Source organism: Chiloscyllium punctatum, chromosome 44 (genome assembly GCF_047496795.1).
Source record: "Chiloscyllium punctatum isolate Juve2018m chromosome 44, sChiPun1.3, whole genome shotgun sequence".
Lineage (NCBI taxonomy): Eukaryota > Metazoa > Chordata > Chondrichthyes > Orectolobiformes > Hemiscylliidae > Chiloscyllium > Chiloscyllium punctatum.
The window spans coordinates 61,110,463-61,126,414 of record NC_092782.1 but is presented as its reverse complement, the minus strand read 5'-3'; the positions used below and the strand labels follow the sequence as shown (position 1 = coordinate 61,126,414).

The window sequence follows — 15,952 nt, the reverse complement described above, 5'->3', positions numbered from 1 at the left end:
ACCTACACAAGTAGCCACTGTGTTTATGTGACGAGTCCAGTTGAGTTTTTGGTCAATGGTAATCCCCAGGACACTGATAGCGGGGGAATGATGGAGATGTTTAACCACCGGTGTCAGGATGCTCACCATGCAGTGGGCCCGCTGAAGCCCTTAAGTAGGTAATTAATTAGATTAGATTAGATTCCCTACAGTATGGAAACAGACCCTTCAGCCCAACAAGTCCACACCGACCCTCCGAAGAGCAACCCACCCAGACCCATTCCCCTAACTTAGCCCTGCACCTAACACTACGGGCAATTTAGCATGGCCAATTCACCTGGCCTGCACATTTTTGGACTGTGGGAGGAAACCGGAGCACCCAGAGGAAACCCACGCAGACACGGGGAAATTATGCACACTCCACACAGACAGTTGCCTGAGGTGGGAATTGAACCCGGGTCCCTGGCGCCATGAGGCAACAGTACTAACCACTGTGCCACCGTGCTACCATTAATGCTCAATTAAAGGCTACATCTCACTTATGCTCGTGTAGTTGTTTGGTTTTTTGAAGTGAAAGTACCTTGTTTCTTTAAACACTACATCAAGGAGAACATTCTTATTTCATTGCAAACTGTGTTTTCATATTTTCTGAAGCAATCATTATTTCAGCAAATTATTTTAAGAATATCAGTCAAGGCTTGGATTATAAGAGCAGGGGAATGATGTTGGAGTTATCCAGGACTTTGGTGAGGTGACAGCTGGGGTATTGTATGCAGTTCTGGTCTCCACACTGCAGGGAGAATGTGATCGCACTGGGAGTGGGTGCAGAGGAGATTCACCAGGATGCTGCCTGGGATGGACCATAACACATAGGCATGGAAGCAAGGCCATTCAGCCCATCATGTCCACTCTGCCATTCAATCATGGCTGTTGGGCATTTCAATTCCACTTACCTGCACTTCTCCCCGTATCCCTTAATTCCTTCGACAGATTATGAAGGAGAACTGCAAAATCTTAGATTGTTTTCTTTGGAGTGGAGAGGGGCCTGATTGAGGTGCTTAATCTTTTAAAAATATTTAACCTATTTTTTTCTAATCAACCTATTCAGAGATGTTATTACACACCTTGGGAGCAGGTGGGACCTGAGCCTTTTGGTCTAGGGGTAGGGACACTACCATTGCACCACAGGAGAGCCCTTTTATAAAGGCCCCAGCATGGACATGAAGATTGAGGTGTCTAAGATTGGGAGGTAGATAGGAAGCAGCTGTTCCCCTGTGCTGAAGGTTCAGTTATGAGGAGGCATAATTTTAATGTGAAGGGAAGGAGCTTTTGAGGGGATTTACAGAAAAGTCTATTCATCCAGAGGATGGTGGGAGGCTGGAATGCAGTGCCTGGGATAGTAGTGGAAGGGGCAAACCTCCCAACATTTGAAACATGTGTAGATGAGCACTGGAAATGTCATAATATAAACTGAAGAAAGTGCGGATTCTGTTTAAAACAGAAACGAAAAACAGAAGTTGCTGGAAAAACTCAGCAGATCTGGCAGCATCTCTGGAGCAAAATCAGAAATAAAGTTTCGGGTCCCGTTATGAGGAAGGGTCACGGGACCCAAAACGTTAACTCTGATTTCTCTCCACAGATGCTGCCAGACCTTGCTGAGCTTTTCCAGCAACTTCTGTTTTTGTTTCTGAAGTGTCATAATATTCAAGGGTGGCATGGTGGCTCAGTGGTTAACACTACCGCCTCACAGCACCAGGGTCCCAGGTTCGGTTCCAGCCTCGGGTATCTGTCTGTGTGGAGTTTGCACATCCTCCCCGTGTCTGCATGGGTTTCCTCCGGGTGCTCTGGTTTCCTCCCACAGTCCAAAGATGTGCAGGTCAGGTGAATTGGCCATGCTAAATAGTCCATAGTGTTAGGTACATTAGTCAGAGGGAAATGGGTGTGGGTGGGTTACTCTTTGGAGGGTCAGTATGGACTTGTTGGGCTGAAGGGCCTGTTTCTACACTGTAGGGAGTTTCATCTAATCTAATCAAATCAAGTTCTGGCAAGTCAGATTGGTGTGAATAGATCACCTGATTGGTTGAAAGACCTCATGGTGCCCTCTGAGAGTTGGTACCTGTGGGATGTGTTCAGCTGAAGCTATGAAGAGTGTGTGTATTAATGCAGTTACTAGCGGTATTCCGCAAGGATCTGTTTTGGGACCATTGCTGTTTGTCATTTTTATAAATGACCTGGAGGAGGGGCTAGAAGGTTGGGTGAGCAAGTTTGCGGATGATACGAAAGTCGGTGGAGTTGTTGACAGTGAGGAAGGATGTGTCAGGTTACGGCGGGATATAGAGAAGCTGTAGAGCTGGGCAGAAAGGTGGCAAATGGAGTTCAATGTAGCTAAGTGTGAAGTGATTCACTTTGGTAAGAGTAACAAGAAGATGGGGTACTGGGCTAATGGTTGGATACTTGGTAGTGTGGATGAGCAGAGGGATCTTGGTGTCCATGTACACAGATCTCTGAAAGTTGCCACCGAGGTAAATAGTGCAGTGAAGAAGGCATATGGCGTACTGGCTTTTATTGGTAGAGGAATTGAGTTCCGGAGTCCTGAGGTCATGTTGCAGTTGTATAAGACTGTGGTGCGGCCGCATCTGGAGTATTGTGTGCAGTTTTGGTCGCCATACTATAGGAAGGATGTGGAGGCACTGGAACGGGTGCAGAGGAGGTTTATCAGGATGTTGCCTGGTATGGTAGGAAGATCGTATGAGGAAAGGCTGAGGCACTTGGGGCTGTTTTCATTGAAGAAAAGAAGGTTTAGGGGTGACTTGATAGAGGTGTACAAGATGATTAGGGGTTTAGATAGGGTTGACAGTGAGAACCTTTTTCCACGTATGGAGACAGCTATTACGAGGGGGCATAGCTTTAAATTAAGGGGTGGTAGGTATAGGACAGATGCTGGGGTAAATTCTTTACTCAGCGAGTCGTGAGTTCATGGAATGCCCTGCCAGTAGCAGTGGTGGACTCTCCCTCTTTATGGGCATTTAAACGGGCATTGGATAGACATATAGAGGATAGTGGGCTAGTGTAGATTAGGTGGGTTTGAATTGGCGCAACATCAATTCAACAGGCCAAAGGGCCTGTACTGCGCTGTACTTTTCTATGTTCTATGTTCTACATCAGGAAAAGGCTATTTGTCATTCTCATGATTGAATACAGTAGCGTTGGGGTCTGTCTCTGACTCCAATACTGCAGGACTTCATGAATGAGGAAGTTGTGTTTAGATATCTTTAATCAACATACTCAGAGTTGCTGTCACTCATCTTGAGAGCAGATGGGACTCCTGGTCCAGAGGTAGGATTAATGTCACCAAACCGGTTGAAATGGTTATTGGTTTGTAAATCCATCATGCATTCCAGAAACTAAGGGCTCGAAGTCAGAGTGATTTCTGGTCAGCATTATATCGAAAGAAATCGGAGCCTCTACCCTCACCACATGGCGCATGCAAAAAGTGTCAGTCGCCATAGCAACCTGGACTCAAGTGAACTGTGAAACACCACATCACCCCTAATAAAACATAAAAGCACACTTTGACACTGGGGCACACCTATGAGCTACTGAGAGACTGGTTGAATTTTGTAGACCATGGAGTTGGGTCTTGTTTTGTAACAAAACCGAGTTGTGAGGATATTAGACAAATGCACATAGAAGGGAAAGGAGTATTGGCAATACTTCAAAAGAACAAGGAGCCCAGAGTTATAGAAATAAGCAGTGAGGGTACAGCACTCCAGCCGATACAACTCCCCGAACCTTCCTGGGGATAAACTGTACCCCGTTCCCATTCACTTCTGGTGCTTGGCTTTGAATGATCATGGATTGAACTAAAGGAAAGCTCTGGCTAGTTCCCCAATGGCCTGAAAACAAAGGAGATATTGAGAAATGTACGATCATCAAAAGTGGGGTCTTGTTTTGTTACCATGGAGTGGGGGCTTGTTTTGTAACCATGGAGTAGGGTCTTGTTTTGTAGACCATGGAATGGGATCTTGTTTTGTAACCATGGAGTGGGGGCTTGTTTTGTAGACCATGGAGTGGGGGCTTGTTTTGTAACCATGGAGTGGGGGCTTGTTTTGTAACCATGGACTAGGGTCTTGTTTTGTAGACCATGGAGTGGGGGCTTGTTTTGTAGACCATGGAGTGGGGGCTTGTTTTGTAGACCATGGAGTGGGGGCCTGTTTTGTAACCATGGAGTGGGGGCTTGTTTTGTAGACCATGGAGTGGGGGCTTGTTTTGTAGACCATGGAGTGGGGTCTTGTTTTGTAGACCATGGAGTGGGGGCTTGTTTTGTAGACCATGGAGTGGGGTCTTGTTTTGTAACCATGGAGTGGGGGCTTGTTTTGTAGACCATGGAGTGGGGTCTTGTATTGTAGACCATGGAGTGGGGGCTTGTTTTGTAGTCCATGGAGTGGGGTCTTGTTTTGTAGACCATGGAGTGGGGGCTTGTTTTGTAGACCATGGAGTGGGGGCTTGTTTTGTAACCATGGAGTGGGGGCTTGTTTTGTAGACCATGGAGTGGGGTCTTGTTTTGTAGACCATGGAGTGGGGGCTTGTTTTGTAACCATGGAGTGGGGTCTTGTTTTGTAGACCATGGAGTGGGGTCTTGTTTTGTAGACCATGGAGTGGGGGCTTGTTTTGTAACCATGGAGTGGGGGCTTGTTTTGTAACCATGGAGTGGGGGCTTGTTTTGTAGACCATGGAGTGGGGTCTGGTTTTGTAGACCATGGAGTGGGGTCTTGTTTTGTAACCATGGAGTGGGGGCTTGTTTTGTACCCATGGAGTGGGGTCTTGTTTTGTAACCATGGAGTGGGGGCTTGTTTTGTAGAACATGGAGTGGGGTCTTGTTTTATAGACCATTGAGTGGGGTCTTGCTTTGTAGACCATGGAGTGGGGGCTTGTTTTGTAACCATGGAGTGGGGGCTTGTTTTGTAGACCATGGAGTGGGGGCTTGTTTTGTAACCATGGAGTGGGGGCTTGTTTTGTAGACCATGGAGTGGGGGCTTGTTTTGTAGACCATGGAGTGGGGGCTTGTTTTGTAACCATGGAGTGGGGGCTTGTTTTGTAGACCATGGAGTGGGGGCTTGTTTTGTAACCATGGAGTGGGGGCTTGTTTTGTAACCATGGAGTGGGGGCTTGTTTTGTACCCATGGAGTGGGGGCTTGTTTTGTAACCATGGAGTGGGGGCTTGTTTTGTAACCATGGAGTGGGGGCTTGTTTTGTAACCATGGAGTGGGGGCTTGTTTTGTAGACCATGGAGTGGGGGCTTGTTTTGTAACCATGGAGTGGGGGCTTGTTTTGTAACCATGGAGTGGGGGCTTGTTTTGTAGACCATGGAGTGGGGGCTTGTTTTGTAACCATGGAGTGGGGGCTTGTTTTGTAGACCATGGAGTGGGGGCTTGTTTTGTAGACCATGGAGAGGGAGCTTGTTTTGTAACCATCAGATGCACAGGGAGCTCTGAGAGGGTGGATTTCCAACTTCCCTATCAGCCAACAGTTGCTGTGGGTAAGAAAGGGCAATTTTTTTTTTACAAACAGACACGCCATTTTCTCTGCATCGTGTACAGTGTTGACGATGATGACTCCATGTGTCTCTCCTCACCCATAATCAAGCCCGGTCATGCCTGGAGAAAGAGGAGAGAAGAAACACTTAGAATCAAGGGAGTAAAACCGAGTTGTGAGGATATTAGACAAATGCACATAGAAGGGAAAGGAGTATTGGCAATACTTCAAAAGACCAAGGAGCCCAGAGTTATAGAAATAAGCAATGAAGGTACAGCACTCGAGCCGATACAACTCCCCGAACCTTCCTGGGGATAAACTGTACCCCGTTCCCATTCACTTCTGGTGCCTGGCTTGGAAGATCATATATTGAACTAAAGGAAAGCTCTGGCTAGTTCCCCAATGGCCTGAAAACAAAGGAGACATTGAGAAATGTAAGATCATCAAAAGACATCAAAACAGCTGAAATCTGGGCAAACCCTTGTAACCCAGGCAGAGCAATGAAATATTCGATTTGTACAGGCCATCTCTACATTATGCAGTGAGCGTGTGCGTTTATAATTCTGACACAGGTCCGAAGTTGAACACATTTCATTCATTACTGATGTCAGTTGAGCTTCATGGGGTTATGAGGCGGGAATGAAGCTCCATTTTTAATAAACTCTTTCATTACCAATAAAAAAGAATTGATTTGAAGGAGTCAATCATTCCACGGAAAGGTCAGCCAACTTGTTCTGTGTGAACCTTGAACCGTGGAGAACATGATTCAGTTTTCCGCATTCTCTTCACTTTGTGGTTGCTTGATTCAGGAAGTCTCTGGATTAAAATCCCTGATGATTTTATTGGGAATGAAGTGAATACAGATGTTTAATTAACACCTCAGCTGTAGCATTAGCTGGATAATTAAATTTATTTTTAAAAGTTGGTATGAATTCTTTATTTCTATTTAGATATCAGATACACAGCACAGAAACAGGCCATTCAGCCCAATCACTCTGTGCTGGTAATTAGTCTGTAATCAAGCCACCTTCCATCTTTTCTCACCTGACCCCATCAGCGTAACCCTGTATTCCTTTCTCCCTCATGTAGCATTCTAACTTGCCCTTAAATGTATCTGACCTATTCATCTTAACCACTGCGTGTGATATTCTGCACCCCTCGATGGGGATGATGGGGCCGTTACATGGTTTGCTGCATTTGCTGATCACACCAAGATAGAGAGAAGTGAGTTGTCAAGGAGAGCCAGGGTGGGTTGGGGGTTGGGGGAGAGGGAGTGTGGGTGAGTGGGGGTTCTGCAAAGAGACGAAGGCAGGTGAGGTGAATGGGCAGCCCATTTGCAGGTGGAGTGTAAGGTGGGTAAATGTGAACTTGTCCAATTTAGCAAGAAGAATAGACAAACAAGGTTATTATTGAAGTGGAGAAAGACTGTGGGGTCCAGTGGGTCAGAGAGATCTGGGTGGCTGAGTGACTTTTTTTTAAGTGTCAGCAAATCATCACAGAATCTCTACAGTGTGGAAGCAGGCCATTCAGCCCATCGAGACCACATTGACCCTCCAAAGAGCATCCCACCCTATCCCTATCACCCTACATTTCCCATGGCTAATCCCTATAGCTTGCACATCCTTGGACACAATTCAGTATGGCCAATCCACCCAAACCTGCACATCTTTAGAGAGTAGGAGGAAACCCACGCAGACACAGGGAGAATCTGCTAACTCCACACAGACAGTCGCCCGAGACTGGAATCAAACCCGAGTCCCTGGTGCTGTGAGGCAGCAGTGCTAACCACTGAGCCACTGTGTTGCCATTGTTACATGGAATGTGGGTACCATGGGCAAGGCCAGTCTTTGTTGCCCACCCCTCATTGCCCCTCTCAGCCATCTCAGAGGGCAGTTAAGAGTTAACCACATTGCTGTGGGTCTGAGGTAGGGCAGACCAGGTAAGGATGGCAGATTTCCTTCCCCAAAGGGTGTTAGTGAGCCAGCATTTGACCGGGGTTACAAATTCACTAGGTTTTTTTAAAATTCTGGGTTTTTTTTTTATTTAAATTTCACCACCTCCCACAGTGAGGTTCAAACCCATGATCCCACGATATTAATCTGGTGCTCGAGATTACAGGTCCCGTAATGTCATCAGTCCACCCCCCACCTTCCCTCAGTAGAGGCTTTCACTGGGTTACAAATGCCCATCTTATGAACTGACCTCTCTAAAGCCTATTGTTTTAAAAAATTGAGTTACATACAATGGTTTGTACTAACACTCGGGGGAAAGAGACCTAAGGGGCTACCTTTTCACGCAGAGGGTGGTGCGTGTATGGAATGAGCTGCCAGAGGAAGTGGTGGAGGCTGGGACAATTGCAACATTTAAAAGGCATCTGGATGGGTATATGAATAGGAAGGGTTTGGAGGGATATGGGTCAGATGCAGGCAGGTGGGACTAGATTGGGTTGGGATATCTGGTCAGCATGGACGGGTTGGACCGAAGGGTCTGTTTCCATGCTGTACATCTCTATGACTCATTGACTCTGAACTACTTTGCACGATGATCAAAACACTGCGCGTTACAAGAGTAAGCGTTAACCTTTAATCGTTATCTTTTCTTTTCCATCTATACAGTTTAAGAAATCTTTCTTTAATGTTTTTTATACTTACACACATACATACACACATTCTCTCTCACTCAGTTATAAATACTGTACTGTAGTTACTTTTATTATTATTATTACTGTATTATTATATTTAATGGTCAGACAGGCTTGAGGGGCTGAATGGCCTCCTCCTACGTCCTATTTTCCTTATTTGCTGTCTCAGTGATTCCCTTATACTGAGAGCGTCTGGTTTTGCTCTTCCTTATAGATTGAGAGATTCTCTGTGTGTCTATTTTAACAAAACCATTCAAGAATTAGAGAGATTTCTATTGGGACACCCCCACAGCTGTTTTCCTGATACAATAAAGAGATTGAAACTGTTCAATAGCTAGAAACCCCACATTTCTGGGATCATCCCTATAAACCTTTATTGTACCTACTGCAGTGCCAAACTATCCTTATATGACCTAACCTAGGTACAGCTCAAATTTAGCAAGGTCTCTCTGCTTTTCAATCCTATCCTTATAGAAGATCTTTTTTTATGACCATGTTAAACCATGTTAGTATTTTTGAGCTTCTAGATTCCCATTTAAATTCAGAGCCGTGTGTCAGTGTCAGGTATGACAATGGGCAGCTCTCTTGTCTCTCAGTCAGAAAGTTTGAGGGTTAAAGTCCAGCCTCCCCAGCACTGAGAGCAACGATCCAGGCTGGTGTTCCAGTGCAACACAGTCAGAGTGCTGCCCTGATCGAAGCTCCTTCCTAAGGGAAGGTGTTCAACTGAGGTCTCAGGTGAACATCAAAGATTTATTGCTGTCACAATTTGGAGGAAGAGGCAGCTTCCCTGAGTTTTGGCCAATACGTATCGCTCAGTCGATATCAGCACAGCCAACACCCAAGAGAGAGACCACAGTCTGGGTTTATACAGAACCTTATCTTGGTTTGAGCAATGAAGAGCTGAAAATGTGTTGCTGGAAAAGTGCAGCAGGTCAGGCAGCTTCCAAGGAGCAGGAGAATCGACGTTTCAGGCATGAGCCCTTCTTCAGGAAGAAGGGCTGATGAATTCCTGAAGAAGGGCTCATGCCCGAAACGTCGATTCTCCTGCTCCTTGGATGCTGCCTGACCTGCTGCACTTTTCCAGCAACACATTTTCAGCTCTGATCTCCAGCATCTGCAGACCTCACTTTCTCCTTGAGCAATGAAGAGTCCATTGTTGCCAGACTAGCCCGCAGTCGCACTGTTCTCTTCGAGTACAGGAGCAGGGATGTGTTGTTGCAGTTATACAGGGCTTTAGTGAGGCCACTCCTTGACTATTGTGTGGAGTTTTGGTCTCCTTTCCTGAGGAAGGATGTTCTTGCTCTCGAGGGAGTGCAGTGAAGGTTTCCCAGGCTGATTCTGGGGATGGTGGGATCAGCGTATGAGGAGAGACTGACTCGGTTAGGATTGTTTTCACTGGAGTTCAGACAAAAGAGGAGAATCTCATACAGACTTATAAAATTTTAACAGGACTAGATGCAGGGAGGGTGTTCCTGATGGTGGGTGTGTCCAGAACTAGGAGTCATAGTCTGAGGATTCGGGGTGGGCCATTTAGGATGGAGATGAGGAGGTATTTCTTCACCCAAAGAGCAGTGAGCCTGTGGAATTCATTACCACAGGAAGTAAGTGATATCAAAACATTGAATGTATTCAAGAGGCAGCTAGATATAGCACTTGGGGCAAATGGGATCAAAGTTCTAGGGAGAAAGCAGGATTAGGCTATTGGGTTGGATGGGTAAAAACAATGACTGCAGATGCTGGAAACCAGTTTCTGGATTAGTGGTGCTGGAAGAGCACAGCAGTTCAGGCAGCATCCGAGGAGCTTCGAAATCGACGTTTCGGGCAAAAGCCCTTCATCAGAAATAAAGGCAGAGAGCCTGAAGCGTGGAGAGATAAGCTAGAGGAGGGTGGGGGTGGGGAGAGAGTAGCATAGAGTACAATGGGTGAGTGGGGGAGGGGATGAAGGTGATAGGTCAAGGAGGAGGGTGGAGTGGATAGGTGGAAAAGAAGATAGGCAGGTCGGACAAATCATGGGGACAGTGCTGAGCTGGAAATTTGGAACTAGGGTGAAGTGGGGGAAGGGGAAATGAGGAAACTGTTGAAGTCCACATTGATGCCCTGGGGTTGAAGTGTTCCGAGGCGGAAGATGAGGCGTTCTTCCTCCAGGCGTCGGGTGGTGAGGGAGCGGCGGTGAAGGAGGCCCAGGACCTCCATGTCCTCGGCAGAGTGGGAGGGGGAGTTGAAATGTTGGGCCACGGGGCGGTTTGGTTGATTGGTGCGGGTGTCTCGGAGATGTTCCCTAAAGCGCTCTGCTAGGAGGCGCCCAGTCTCCCCAATGTACAGGAGACAGCATCGGGAGCAACGGATATAATAAATGATATTGGTGGATGTGCAGGTGAAACTTTGATGGATGTGAAAGGCTCCTTTAGGGCCTTGGATAGAGGTGAGGGAGGAGGTGTGGGCGCAGGTTTTACAGTTCCTGCGGTGGCAGGGGAAGGTGCCAGAATGGGAGGGTGGGTTGTAGGGGAGCGTGGACCTGACCAGGTAGTCATGGAGGGAACGGTCTTTGCGGAAGGCGGAAAGGGGTGGGGAGGGAAATATATCCCTGGTGGTGGGGTCTTTTTGGAGGTGGTGGAAATGTTGGCGGATGATTTGGTTTATGCGAAGGTTGGTAGGGTGGAAGGTGAGCACCAGGGGCGGTCCTTGTTACGGTTGGAGGGATGGGGTCTGAGGGCGGAGGTGCGGGATGTGGACGAGATGCATTGGAGGGCATCTTTAACCACATGGAAAGGAAATTGCGGTCTCTAAAGAAGGAGGCCATCTGGTGTGTTCTGTGGTGGAACTGGTCCTCCTGGGAGCAGATACGGCGGAAGTAGAGGAATTGGGAATACGGGATGGCATTTTTGCAAGAGGTAGGGTGGGAAGAGGTGTAATCCAGGTAGCTGTGGGAGTCGGTGGGTTTGTAAAAAATGTCAGTGTCAAGTCAGTTGTCATTAATGGAGATGGAGAGGTCCAGGAAGGGGAGGGAGGTGTCAGAGATGGTCCAGGTAAATTTAAGGTCAGAGTAGAATGTGTTGGTGAAGTTGATGAATTGCTCAACCTCCTCGCGGGAGCACGAGGTGGCGCCAATGCAGTCATCAATGTAGCAGAGGAAGAGGTGGGGAGTGGTGCCAGTGTAATTACGGAAGATGGACTGTTCTATGTAGCCAACAAAGAGACAGGCATAGCTGGGGTCCATACATGTGCCCATGGCTACCCCTTTGGTCTGGAGGAAGTGGGAGGATTCGAAGGAGTTGGATGATCAGCCATAAACATGATGAATGGGGGAGCAGGCTCGAAGGGCCAAATGGCCTCCCCCTACTCCTAGCGTTTGTGTTTCTTTGAAGCGCAGAATCCTTTTTGGCGAGAGTGAAAGTGTTGATAGAGACACTCTCCCTGCTCTGAATAACTCTGTGGTGGACTCAATCAAAAGAAATCCCATTCCGTTGAAAAGGCGATGTCAGTCGCTCAGTGAATTAAAGGTGAGGGTAGCAGCCATTGCACAAACACTGATTAGAAATGAGGTTGAATGAGTCCCCAGAGAGTGTCGGACTGATTGCATTTCCGTCAGACACCAGAATGATTTGTTTCTCTGTTTCAATTCCACAGCCGAAACTCTTGGCAAAGGAGCTGCTTGACCTGGTGGCATCTCACTTCAACCTGAAGGAAAAGGAATATTTTGGAATAGCATTCACAGACGAAACGTGAGTTCTGTCTTTTACCCTCGCATTGCCTTCAGGATGTTGCTGTTGTCCCGCTGGTGAACCAACAACGGACCAGCTAGATTGCTGAGGTGTCAATAATGAAGAGAGATCAATCCCAGGGGTGTCAGACACCTCTAAAATCAATCAATAACGCAGCACTCAAGATGTGATTAGCATCACTGTAATGTGTGAGCACTCATTGGGGCATCATTGATGTAAATAATGCATCTTACACTGTTTAATTTTCTGGTTTCGGGGGGGGGGGGAATTTATACCTTTGGCCACAAGATTACACAGCTCAAATATTAGTGAGCAAACACCAAGAAACATAGAGTGGGATTCCTGTCTCTGCTACATGTTGAGGCAATATCCCTGTTCAAATACACCACCCGGAACAAAGAGATTGCAAACACATCGGTCAGACCCGACGCCAACATTTAGAGAACGTAATTTGAAAGCTTTGTGAGGTGTCCTCACAGCAATGTGCTCAATTCTGAAGTTAATGTCAGTAGCTGCTTTGGTATTTTTGTCACAATCTCAGGAAAATAGAGGGGTGTGTCGTAATCGTGAATTGAAGAGGAAGGATTTCACTCATGACCAATCCAGGACTGATGTGGAGGTGCCAGAGTCCAACTGGGGTGGGCAAGGTCAGAGGTCATGATTACAGTCCAACAAGTTTATTTGAAATCAACTGCTCTGAAAGCTTGAGATTTCAAATAAACCTGTGGGACTATAACCTGGTATCGCATGACTTCTGACTTTAGCAGCAATAAGCAAGCAGGAGATTCTTTATCCCAAATGCCAATGATATTCCGAGACTCCGATAGGAACAAGGCTTCCCACGGTGGATGGTCCTGAGCACTGCAGCTCTAGAAGATGCTGGAAATGTCCCTGCAATATCCTCTCAGCCACAACAGCAGCAATCAGTAATTTGGGATCTGTATTATAGGGATCCATACACAGTGGGTACACACAGAGGCACAGAATAAGAATATAAGAAATAGGAGCTAGTGTAGGCCGTTCAGCCCCTTTAGTCCTACTCTGCCAGTCAACAAGATTTTGGCTGATCAGGTTCATCATCCCATCCTATTCCCGTCTCCCATCATTCACTTAAACCCAAACATTCGGATGGAATAAAACACATTAATGAGCTTTTAGAAAAGCATTTTTAATACGAAAGCTTGTGATTTCAAATAAACCTGTTGGACTATAACCTGGTGTTGTGTGACGTCTGCCTCAATGCAGGATTGTTGATTGGGTCCCCAGCCTGGTGCAGTTGCATGCTCTGGAAGCTTCACTTATTAATCCAGAGGGACTGCTCTGTACAGACCATTCTGCCTTTAAGCCGTATCTGTTTCCACACGACAAATAGATGACATCCCACTCGCTGGTTCATTTCTCGGGGCGATGGCCTGACCAATTGGAATCAACCTACTTGGTTTTAAATTTTAACAAAACCTGACAATTAACTGTCGATCAGCATCAACAGGTGCATTCTCCATGGCAACCCCTCTACCAGTCAGAGCCCACTCATTACTCTTCTCAAACAGTGTCAGATGTTGTTCTCCTTTAATGGGATATTTCATGCAAATTGTCCTGACAAGTGCAAGACGATAAATGTTGACAAATGTATCTTTTTACAAATTGGTGAGGGATAGATTGTACAGCACAGAACGAGGCCATTTGACCCATTAAGACTGCACCGTTTCTTTTGAAAGCCAGCCCAGTGAGTTCCCCTTTTCTGCACTCTGCCCATACCCTTCTCCAACTCTTTCTCCATCAAATAATTATCCGATTGCTTTTTGAAAGCTGTTACTGAGTCTATCCATCAACCTCTCAGCTGTGTATGTGAAATCTGTACCTCTACTTCTGTGAAAAAAATTGCGTCTTTCCTCATGTCACCTCTGGTTCTTTTGCCAAGCAGCTTAAAGTGAGGCCCAAGTTAAAGCTCATAATTCAGCTGATGTTATAATGCCTCAGTGCTTTGCAGGATTTGTACCTTCCAGGGATTTTGTACCTTTAATCTCCCCACTCTTGTGAGTCTATTTATTATTAAGGAACTTGCACAGTGTGTGCTCTTCCATAAATCTTGCTTCCTGTCATCGCATATTTTAGTGCTGCATTAATTTCAACATTTCTCAGCACATAGTGGGAAATCCAATATCTCTCTTTCCATTTTGCTATTGTTCAGCCAGGAGATGGTTTGTGTGTGAAACTCAGACTCAGTGATCATCCAGTTTCATGAGCTGAAGTAAAACTCACTTCAGCATCCAGGGAGAGAGAGAAAGCTCATGTTTTGTGTCTAGATCTCTCTCCATGGATGCTGTCTGACCCACTGTGATCTCTAGTGTTGGCTATTTTCAGTACAGATTTCAGCATCTGCAGCAACTTGCTCCAAAAATTCACTTCACTCCATTTTCAGCATAAGCTCCCTTATCACGAGGAACACAATAAAACGCATTTTACAAACCCCTACGTCAACTCTATTTCCACTACCCTGTGAGCAATAATCAGGGAGCTACATTTTCAGAAGATTTGGAAGGGAGATGAGGAGATATTTTACAAAGTAGACCTGTTTATGCCCTAATTCAGAAGGTTGAGGAGCGATCTGATTGAGGTCTTCAAGTCGTTAACAGGAAAAGACAGGGTGGACAAAAAAATAAACTAATTCCACTGGCTGGAGCTTTTGGGTGGCACAGTGGCTCAGTGGTTAGCACTGCAGCCTCACAGCACCAGAGACCTGGGTTCGATTCCACCCTTGGGTGACGGTCTGTGTGGAGTTTGCATATTCTCCTCGTGTCTGTGTGGATTTCCTCCCACAGTCCAAAGATATGCAGGTAAGGTGGATTAGCCATGGGAAGTGCAGGGTTACAGAGATAGGGTGGAGGATGGGTGGGATACTCTTTGGAGTATCCATAAAATCAGTATGGGCTGAATGGCCTACTTCCACAGCGTAGGGATTCTAGAACTAGGAACGCAGTCTGAGAATTAGGGCCAGAGCATTCAGGAGAGATGTTAGGAAGCACTTCGAACACACAGGGTAAGAGAGGTTGGGAACTCTCTTCCACAAACAGCAGTGGATGGTTAGGCCACTGTTGAACAATTGCGTGCAATTCTGGTATCCTTCCTATCAGAAAGATGTTGTGAAACTTGAAAGGGTTCAGAAAAGATTTACAAGGATGTTGCCAGAGTTGGAGGATTTGAGCTATAGGGAGAGGCTGAACAGGCTGGGTCTGTTTTCCCTGGAGGGTCAGAGGCTGAGGGGTGACCTTCTAGAGGTTTATAAAATCATGAGGGACATGGATAGGGTAAATAGGCAAAGTCTTTTCCCTGGGGTCGGGGAGTCCAGACCTAGAGGGCATAGGTTTAGGGTGAGAGGGGAAAGGTATATAAGAGACCTAAGGGGCAACGTTTTCACACAGAGGGTGGTATGTGTATGGAATGAGCTGCCAGAGGAAGTGGTGGAGGCTGGTACAATTGCAACATTTAAGAGGCATTTGGATGAGTATATGAATAGGAAGGGTTTGGAGGGATATGGGCCGGGTGCTGGCAGGTGGGATTAGGTTGGGTTGGGATATCTGGTCGGCATGGACGCATTGGACCGAAGGGTCTGTTTCCATGCTGTACATCTCTATGACTCTATGAGTTGTTAATTTTAAATCTTAGATTTTTTTGTTAAACAAAGGCAAGTATATGGAGTTAGGCCTCAGATCTGCCACAATCTCACTGAATGCAGAACAAGTTTGAGGGGCTGAATGGCCTCCCACTTTCACTGTGTTCTTTGGACTATCTTTCTCCACCCAGAGGCTGGCGAGGGTCAGGAGCTCACTACCTGACAGGGTCCTAGAGGTAGAACCTCATCCCATGTACAAAGTGCTTAGACGCACACTTGACAGATTATAACCAAGACCCAGGAGCTGGAAGGTGTGAGTGGGTTGGGAGATTTTAGTTTTAGACAGCACAGTGGCTCAGCGGTTAATGTTGCTGCCTCACAGCACCAGGGCCCCAAGCTTGATTCCATCCTCAATGCGACTGTCTGTGTGGAGTTTGCACATTCTCCCCGTGTCTGTGTGGG

General features: G+C 46.5%; 1 protein-coding gene across 10 annotated transcripts in view; it reads left to right on the top strand.

Annotated features, from left to right (window-relative positions):
* Positions 1-15,952, top strand: part of frmd4a (FERM domain containing 4A) — a 773,221-nt gene that overhangs the window by 511,860 nt on the left and 245,409 nt on the right. For all 10 annotated transcript variants that reach the window (XM_072563058.1, XM_072563059.1, XM_072563057.1 and 7 more), the window contains one exon: positions 11,783-11,877. In XM_072563058.1, coding sequence (XP_072419159.1) covers positions 11,783-11,877 — 95 coding nt within the window. The remainder of the gene's footprint in view (positions 1-11,782; positions 11,878-15,952) is intronic.